Raw genomic sequence first — 10,056 nt, forward strand, 5'->3', positions numbered from 1 at the left:
GGAATGAATGCACCTTTAAGACAGGAAGCTTTCCTGTCAGATCAAGTAAGGCGAAGCAAATCAAAAGCTTAAAGTTCAAATTTGCAGAGAAAAAAAAAATCGTTTCCACATTGTAAATGCAAAAACAATGATGTGGCATTTCTTTCACGGTAAGGAAGTAAATCTGAGTTGAGTTCAACATTTTGATAACCGAGTACCAACCTTTCACGTCCACCTTTGAAGCTTCACTTCACAACAGAAAGAGGAGTTGGATACATGTACCACTCCACTACTGTGACAAATCCAGTTTTTGTATTTGCACCAAAGCCATGAGGGCAGGGACTGAGATGGAATTAAGCAAGCTGCTGTAAAAGAATCCTGAGATTGAAAGGTTTGTGAAGGCTTCGTGTTCGCCCTCTTCAGTTTAACACACAACAAGCTAGAGTTCTGTGGTATGGAAGAGAGACGTTTACTCCGACCATATGAGTGATAGGATTCTTATAAAGTACAACGAAAAGTGCAGATGAACACAAAATATCTGTTCATTTAGGGAGACTTTTTCTTTTTTAAATCAAATGGTATTATTAATTTGTATTTGTAAAAGTATTATAAGCACCCCTAATTAAAGTAACATAAATGGCCAATGTATCCTTTTTTGGTAGTTTCCATAAAGAGGCCAACAAAAAAAAAAAGCAACTGTTACTGTAGAGCGAAAGTTCAGTTTTTATGAGTCGAGGATAAAAGCAGTCAGATTCGTGAAGTCCATAATGAAAAACAATTGACAGTGGCAAGAAAGCTCACGCGGAGATAAGTTTGAAGGCCGCAGAAGACATCGTTCCCTTTGCTTTTTCTACTTGAATGTGGATTGGGAGAAGGCCAAAAGTAGTGCAAGAGGTAAATGCTAATAATCACATGATCTAGGTCGGTAGCAGTGCTTAAAAGTAATTGATAAGTGGAATGACGTCCCTCCTCTCAGGGAGAGTTAAGGAGATGTGTGAGAGAGAGAGGCAGGAAAAAAAAGAGAATGAGTGAGACACAGAGAGAGAGAGAGAGAGAGAGAGAGAGAGAGAGAGAGAGAGAGAGAGAGAGAGAGTAAGCGCGCGAGAGAGAGGAGAGCAGTTCACTTGGTCAAAATGGTAGGTGTAAATAAGGGATTTTCCCCTGCTGCTGTCCTGCAGCGAGATACAGTGGTCACCTGCCATTCTTTCCCAGCCCTCTCCTACCTCCTCTCTCTTTTCTTATAATGCCTAGCTCTGTCCATTTGTCCTTTTCTCCCCTGATTTGGGTGCTAGATCAGGACGAACCACTGGAGCTATGAGCGTCACCATCAGGCCAGAGTGTGGCCGGCCGTCCTAAAGTTTCAGTCAAATGAGGAGATTGAAACTGCTCGCTAACCAAGTTCTCATATTCACTACTGTCCTCATCTTCATCATCGTCATCGTGGTCTTCCTGGCCAATAGTATGACGGTTTAGAGAGTCGGAGCTGGAGCCATCTCCATTTCCCATGCCTATGCCTGGACTAGGTGAGGGATGTCCAGGCGAGCCCACTGCCTGGGGGCGGGGCAGCAGGATGGCACTGGGTGGGTCGGGTGCCAACTCGTTGGTGTAAAGTGCCGCAGGCTCGGTGTTTGCATGCCAATCCAGGCTCGGCTCCAGTGGAGGGCTCTGGAGAGCCACACGTGTCAGGGAGGGAGGAGAGGAATCAGATAGAACCGAGTCGTCCTGCAGTGAGTGGACGTCAGTAATCTGAGACTCTTGATTTCCTAAGAAGTCAAGGGACATTATGAATGTCGATGGAAAGAGTAAATGAAGGATACAATTCTGTAAAAGTAAAAATACAATAACTAAAGTTATTGTAAATCAGTTGAATGACTGATAAAATGCATACTCCTCTCCTCTGCAGCAGTGCTACGTTTTCTGAGAGCAATCTCCTCTTTCAGCTTCTTAACTTCCTCCTGGATTTTCTCCTTCAGCCTTTCACTTTGATCCACCTCCGCACAAACAGCCTGGTAATAGACCGAACAGTGTTACAGCACTATATCACATTCACACGATCCAACAGCCTACAAACCAAAGAATAAATAAGACCATGACACAATTTATAGAAATTAATTGTACTAAGAATAAATGCATAAACATGAGTCGTTTTATTATAAACATGAGGTCAGTTTATTTAGCTTAAACATCAAATACCGAATAAAAATGTCTAGATCTATCATCTGTATCATTTCTGATCACTGACAACCAACAAATGTAGCACAGAGCTAAATTCTAAATTGAACTGAAAGACATTTGATCAAACACAGATGACACTGTATTACACACACAAGTGCAGGGGTCAGTGAGTTGTCTATATGTGAACTGATTAGCTAAATAATTAGCTGTGATACAGTCTGAACATAACCCACGATGTAGGACAGTGACTTGATCTTTATAAATCAAAGAAACCATTTTTAATTGTAGGTGACTTGTTAGGACTGTAAGCTTAAGCTTAAAAGGTCCTGTTCACTGACCACTCTGAGATTATGTCCTTCCCTGGCCAAATGCAAGTGTGTTACAGAATGGTCAGCTATTCCACCAGAAATGACAAAATATAAAGACATTCCTGGCACTCAAACTGTTTGGAAGTATTCTGCAGTAAGTCTTGTGTGTGTTATATTTTTACTTACCTGCACTTTCTCCTGAAGGGCACTGTACACCTGGAAAATGGCTCGAATATCTTTCATCACTCCATCCTTGTCGAAAAACTCAGCTCTAAAAATGCAATTCACATAAAAATAAAGACAATTAACAAATGCTTTCCAGGCCCTCCTACAATACTGATACACAGGATTTATGCTTTTGTTAATTTCTTTTATGTGGAGCAAAACCAGAAGCAGTCCTGGTGTGACATGTTTCTGAGGAGAAAGTACTGGCTCTGTGCACACCTTAGTTCTCGGAGTGCTAGTCTGTCATTTGTGAATGATAAGAGACATTATACTGACTAATCTTTGCAGACTGCATATTGCCACTAGCTAAATAGTTGTTAACAGATTAAACATTCCTACATAAAAATGCATTAAACAGTAAAAAAAAAAAATAAACAATGTCAATATTTCACAACCGATTACTTATTAAAAATCATCAGCAGTCTCAGGTGTAATCTATACAGTTATACAAGGAAAATAATTTACTGAGCATCTTAGACAATCAGCCACAGTTCACCTGGAGACACATATGCTTCTTTCTTTCGCTCACAAATTCTAGCAGTCTGTATAATGTTTGTTTTGTCTGAAGAGTGGTCTGTTACATAATATGCTGCTTTCGTTCCTGACATACAAACATCTGTCTGCGACATTTTATTTGAAGATATTTGTACAGCAACGGTTAAAGTCAGATGAAGTTGGTGTGAAATGAAATAAAAGGAGATAAATCCATTTTCATGTACTGTGAACCCCCCTTCCATTCAATTTTTACTGGGCAGATTTTTTTGTTTGTATGTTTCAGCATAAATGCTAAAATCCTATGCATTGAATTCTGAATACAAGCAGCAAACACACTCACCCATGTTCTTTAATAACACTGGCATAGTTCTTGGAGGTGTTGGGGACAGAAGACACTTTATACTCCTGCTGACTGGTGTTGCCCAGGTTTGGGATGCTCAAAGATATCCTCTGATTATACCTGCTGAAAGTCAGAATGGCATCAGACGCTATCAATCATTGAGTAGTTGCGTAGGCATTGTAGCAGATGATGACAGAGAAGTGTGAAGCGTAGCCTTACCTTCTGTTGGGCCTGAAGAGAACGTACTCTAGTGCATGTGTTGAACTGTTGGCTGTTGAGATGAAGCTAAAGAGAAGGAAGACGAGATCTGGGATGCCCAGTATGTGCGTGAGCTGCTTATGGATCACCTGTTCCCTGAACGACATCTGCTGCTGCGTGTTCCTGCGGAACCGGTACCAGCCAATAACATTCTGTAGGGCAAATATGAAAGGGCACTTATACAACGGAGTAACTCAGAAAGAGAAAAAAATCTTCAAAAACATCTGACAGTTTTACGCAGCAGAAATAAAGGCCTGATGCACATTAGTCAGAGAGCCAATTATCTAGACACAGCAAAAAAAAAAATAAAGGTTTATCAATTATAAACCTCAAAAGACTGAGTCAAAAACAGAAGTGATAAAACATCCGTTTATTCATCAGCACAGCTTACTTTTCTTCTGTCTTTGAGGATTCGGTTGAGATTTTCTTCATTGACTTTACCTGCGTAGTCATAAAAGCTGAAACATACAGAAGGGTATCTGTTTGCACCAAACTCCAACCACAGAGAACATACAATGTGCTCTAGACTTCTAGCCTCCAAACCATTATGTGACTAAAGCATTATTTGAAACCCTATACACTGAAATTACACAAGATAGAACAAATGCATTTGAATTTTTAGCTTAAAATGGTATCATAGTCTATATTAGCTTGCAGTAAGTCATATATTATTGACTGTTGCAGATTTTGGATGTGTTCATACTCTCCTCTACCACCCCACCCCGACCATCATCATCATCATCATCATCATCAAAACACCATTTGAAAATTAGAAGAATGATGTTCATCTCTCCATCTTCATCTCTTGCTCAACACCTTATTACAGACACTTTATGCTGGATTTTCATTTAATATACCCAAGAAAGAATTTCTTATTATATGAAGAAATAAAGACTGAGGTGATCCAAAGCTAAATAAATGAATAGTGAGATGAATAGTGACTTAAGTCACTGTTGCTACTGAAATGGCCAGTTAAGCAGTCTTTGTAACTGTAACTAATATTTATCAATCATTTAAAGTCACTTTGACCTTTTCCTCTTGCCATCTTGACCCATAATCAGGTTCAACAGGGTTTGCTCAGCATATTTATACATCTCGGCTCGAGGTAGGATGTAAATTGCATAACTGTCATCTTGCATTACCTATCTTATGCTACTCCACTCATATCAGATTTGTCCTTTAATTTGTCACCTGCCTGGATATACACTGATTAAAATTGAATATTTTTAACTAAATATTATTGATTTAAACCTTACCTAAAGAGCTGTGCACATGGTTCATGATTATGGACCTCTGAAAAGCAAGAACAAAAAATAAAACAAGGTTATTTTTTTTTATATCATATAAAACTAAGATGAAGTTTATACATTTTACCCGAGTATGAATAGAACATAACCCCAGTGATTATGAAGCAAGACAAATTGACAATATCTTCAGGCTACATTCTCACTAAAAGGTTAAGACTAAATACACAATATTGGCTAAAGTACGTGGACACCTGAGATCCTATCTTGTTAAACATCTCATTCCAGATTTAGTTCCACTTTGCTGTTATAACAAAGAGCTTCACTCTTCTGGGAAGGCTTTCCACTAGATTTTGATGTGTGACAATGAGGATTTGTGTTCATTCACCAAAAAAATCATCACTGAGGTCAGGCAATGATGTGGGATGAGGAGGCCTGGGATGTTCCAGCTCATGCCAAAGGTGTTCAGTGGGGTTGAGGTCAGGGCTCTGTGCAGATTTGTTCGCGTTCTTATATTACAACCATAGCAAAACATGTCCTCATGGAGCTCGCTTTGTGCATAGCGGCATTGTCATGCTGGAACTGGTTTGGGTCTCCTAGTTGCAATAAAGGGAAATTCTATACCATACAAAAACATTCTACCCAGTTGTGTGCTTCCAACTTTGTGGCAACGGAAAGAGGGAAAGAACCACCTATGAGTTTTTGGCAATATAGCATATGTTGTTTTCCTAAATGTGACTCAGATATAATTTCATCAGAGATATCTGAACAGACACAAAACAAATCTAGCCTTTAACACCGACTAGCAATGCACCACATGTATGTGTGGTCTACAGCACACTGGTTCTCTACTGGCCCAGCCTCAGTACATGATCATGAATTTAGGAGCTTCACCTTTCTAACTTATAACATAAACTGAAAAAAAGCAGTAACTGATTACTAAGACAAAACACATCCATACAAACAAGTCTACTCCCAGCAACACAAATGCACTGCATTTCATATCTTCTCTAGTAATAGTGATGTAATAGTCCTGTACGGATGAACACGCCATGCACAAACATTGAAATGACAAATATATTTTATAATAATGCCACATAATAAGGAATTGGGAAATATATGCTTAACCTTGTAATATTTCAAGCAGAGGACACTGTGCTTTCTTTCTTGTAAGAAAAAATGTTTAAAAGGTAGTTAGTGTTATATTTCAGCACTGTGAGTGAACAGTCGGTGTCTCTGCAAATATACACACGCAGTTCTGTTGTATTTTAAAAAAAAAAAAGGTTGTAAAAATAAATGTTTGACAGTTTAATGGAGAACAGGAACACACCCACTGTGCCTGCTCATGCAGGGATCTGCTAAACAAATACAAAGTAGATACACGACCCAGCAACTGTACTGACTGGAATTCATGTCTTTTCTTTTTTATTTATTTATTTGTTTTAACAACTTCACTTGCTCTGGAGCAAACTTGTGTTGGAAGGTTGGTTAATAAGTTCTTTTTACATTTTATTGTTACTGAAAAGACAGACTTGCAACTGTTCAGGTCATAAGCTGATAATGCTGAACCTCAGAATCAAGCAACAAGAAAATAATGATCAAGAAAATTTCATAATAATAATAATAATAATAATATTATTATTTTTAATAACAACAACAGATGGAGATCTGGATACAGTGATATTTACACCATTTAGTAACAAAAGGTAGGAGGGCACTGATTTACCTACTATGTGCAGGAATTCTGATGTACTAATCTGAGAGTCACTTATGCTTAAAGTCTCCTCTTGCCTCACTTCTCCCAACAGAAATCCCTCCTGCAAAAACAAACAAACAAGTACAAAGGAATATGAAACTGCATTCTGCCATTATAGGCAGAGCAGTAAACATCATTAGACATGAAATATAGGAGGTTCAGTTGGTGACAGTCTGGCAGCTTCCAGGTAGACTGATATTTAAAGGAAAAAATCTAGAACATCATCAAACGTAAATTGTGACATCTGCAATCTGACCTAGCGGGACAAGCGGAACCTCAAGCAGGTGTTTCATGTTTTTAAACTGCACTGACCACCGTGAAATGTTGAATGCTATTTTCTCTTTTTCCACCACAGGGAGCCATTAACACAGGTCTGTGTTTAAGCATCTCGGAAAAGAAGAAAGGCAGCTAAATGCATGCCTGTCAGGAAGCCTAGATTGCTTAGACAAATTAGCTCATGCCTAAGGTTGTGTTGTGTCAATCTGCACCGACAAATGATTTATGAGTCCGGAATATTTGTGTCAAATCCCTTCTGACAATTCTGACGTTGAATTTCTATTTTAGAGCTTTCTTGAACAACTGGCAGAGCTTAAAGACCATCAGCTTAGTGGTTTTCTTACTAACTAAAAATCCTACATACACACTTTGAATAACGGTGTTCTTAATTTGAATGTTCTAAATATTGTACATAAGACTTATTAAAGTTTGACTGCTTTTCCCTGCAGGTTATCTGGAGTTTATTTGGAAAGCAAATGTAACCCAATATAGAAGTTGCATGCTTTTCTATTCAATTACTCATCGACGTAATACACAAACTTCGTTTTGAATTTCAAATGTACAACCTTAAGCATTCAGTTTCCAACTGTACAAGAAAGCAATGAGAGGATCAAGAAGCACTATCTTTACCATTTCATCCGATGTTAATGCTATTTTTCAATTCTAAGGAAACATGTAGTTTAACAACCTTTGGTTTGTACATTGTTTCTGTACATTACTCTTTTGCAAACCACAAAAGTCAATTTTCATTTTAAAAATTCCAAATTACACCAATCAGGCATAACATTATGAGCAGTGACTGGTGAAGTGAATAATACTGATTATCTCCTCATCATGGCACCTGTTAGTGGGTGGGATATATTAGGCAACAAGTGAACATTTTGTCCTCAAATTTGATGCGTTAGAAGCAGGAAAAATTTGCAAGCGTAAGGATTTGAGCGAGTTTGACAAGAGCCAAATTGTGATGGCTAGAGGACTGGATCAGAGCATCTCCAAAACTGCAGCTCTTGTGGGGTGTTCCCGGTCTGCAGTGGTCAGTATTTATCAAAAGTGGTCCAAGGAAGGAACAGTGGTGAACCGGCGACAGGGTCATGGGCGGCCAAGGCTCATTGATGCACGTGGGGAGTGGAAGCTGGCCCGTGTGATCTGATCAAACACTACCAGCTCAGCTACTTATGAACTTACTATGAGAATTTGATGCTGGTTCTGACAGAAAAATGTCAGAATACACAGTGCATGATGGGTCAGGGCTGTTTTGGCAACATAAGAAAGACCAACACAATATTAAGCAGGTGGTCATAATGTTATGCCTGACTGATGCACATTCAAATGTAAATTCTTGCACTTAAATTCATATTTCTTAAAAAATTAACACTGCAAATCACAACTTCATTTTGGATGTCAAGGTATATCATACTAACTCCCCCCAGTTAATGTCAAAGCATAATCCAGGCCGTTCAAAAAAAACAACAAAAAACACACACACACACACACACACACAAACCCCAATGACAACAGATTAAACCAATACACCATTATTTACGTAAAGAAAAATAATCCTTCATATTACACGGTGCTAAAAGAAAGGTTAACCACAGTAAACAGTTTAGGATCAAAGCTATATTCTCTCTGGCTGTTCAGGACTAGAAACCGAGCTAACTTCAGACATGGCTGACTTCACCGAATCAAATCTTGCTCTGCTGCATTTTTGCAGACGAGCAAGTCTCTTCCACTTCCTGCCACACCACAGTCTCTGAACGCTGAACTATTTACAGTTTTATAAATATAAAACAGTTTCATATATGTATATATACATATATACACACACACAATATATATATATATATATACACACAACATTATCTTGACCCAGCATTACATTAGCAACCTGAAACCACCAAAAAACATATTATTAAAAGCAACTTTCTGTTTCAAAATACACCACTGACAAGCACCTGCTGGTTTTACTGATTGTTTCACCTCTTTTTAACCTGAAAGAAATCATAACGTTGTGTTACATGGTGGAGAATTAACATGCTTTGATTGTTCGATGGATTTATGGTGCACTATTCAGGGAATTGACAACCCAGACATTCACACTCTAAATAGGTGTAAATCCAGAAAACTTGTATTTCTTTCAGATCAGACGTCGGTATTATGTTGTAGCCTCCTAATACTGAATGACAATTAGATCCTCGCTTTAAAATCAGGTCCATTATCAGAGACTGGAATGGAAAAGAGAAGTGAAAAGAGAAGTGGATGATCAGCAAAGCGGACGATGGACATCATTAGCCATGTTGAAAAGGTGAGAGAAAGTGTTATTACGTGAATGAAGTCAGAAAAGGAGTTCACTTCCTTGTGCGTTTAGTTACACAACTTCTGAAACTCCTGTGGATCGTGTATGACAGGTCATGAAACAATAACGCACTGACGAGAACCTTCCAAATCTTTAGGAGGCAAACAAGCTTACTTCTCAATAAAGCTTATTAAATCACCCTTTGCAATATTATATGTGAAAGTTAGCAGGCTAGTCAAGTTCAATCAATATACACAGCGGCACTGGTTACCGAGTTAACATTTTCACATGACACATATTAGGTGACTTCTAGAAATATTTAAAGAGCACACGTGACTGTACACCATGAAAGGTTATACTATATCAAGTGGCAGGAGAGGCTGCTAACTGTTAGCCGCTAGCCTGCTGTCATCGCCTATCATGAGCAACAGCGGGAGAGTTAGCTCGCTAGGCTAGCTAGCGTTTACCTGCCACACCAGGAAGATTTGCACTCCGGCTAAAAACGCCTTGCTAAATGTCCTGCCTTTCACAGCACCGTTATTAGTCCAGGTTGTGTGCTAAATGCACTCCGTACTTACATGGTCGGAGTTGCTGTTAGCGCTGTGATAACACACAGAACTAAAAGTATAACCCGAAATCGACGCCGCCATGATGGAAACATACCCGCCTCTCCCACAATCCCTTGCGCACCGCGTTCCTCGCAG

General features: G+C 38.9%; 1 protein-coding gene across 2 annotated transcripts; it reads right to left on the reverse strand.

Moving 5' to 3' along the window:
- Positions 1-968: 968 nt before the first annotated feature.
- abraxas2 (abraxas 2, BRISC complex subunit) lies at positions 969-10,056 on the reverse strand. Of its 2 annotated transcripts, none has more exons than XM_058399790.1 (9): positions 9,931-10,056; positions 6,751-6,841; positions 5,037-5,073; positions 4,172-4,238; positions 3,742-3,932; positions 3,523-3,642; positions 2,649-2,733; positions 1,868-1,985; positions 969-1,742 (listed from the first exon to the last, which is right to left on the reverse strand). In XM_058399790.1, the coding sequence occupies exons 1-9, from the start codon at positions 10,000-10,002 to the stop codon at positions 1,273-1,275; spliced, it is 1,251 nt and encodes a 416-aa protein (XP_058255773.1). In that variant the 5' UTR covers positions 10,003-10,056; the 3' UTR covers positions 969-1,272. The 2 variants fall into 2 exon arrangements, with proteins under 2 accessions (XP_058255773.1, XP_058255772.1); XM_058399789.1 differs by having other exon boundaries at positions 3,523-3,645.

Source organism: Hemibagrus wyckioides, linkage group LG09 (assembly GCF_019097595.1).
Source record: "Hemibagrus wyckioides isolate EC202008001 linkage group LG09, SWU_Hwy_1.0, whole genome shotgun sequence".
Lineage (NCBI taxonomy): Eukaryota > Metazoa > Chordata > Actinopteri > Siluriformes > Bagridae > Hemibagrus > Hemibagrus wyckioides.

Bases quoted from the DNA above. Each gene is read 5' to 3' on its own strand.
- abraxas2 (XM_058399789.1), bottom strand. From the start codon at position 10,002: ATGGCGGCGTCGATTTCGGGTTATACTTTTAGTTCTGTGTGTTATCAC. The intron at 4,239-5,036 runs GTAAGGTTTAAA...TGTATGTTTCAG, and splicing joins CCATGTGCACAGCTCTTTAG to CTTTTATGACTACGCAGGTA. The intron at 3,933-4,171 runs GTAAGCTGTGCT...TTTGCCCTACAG, and splicing joins TCCTCAAAGACAGAAGAAAA to AATGTTATTGGCTGGTACCG.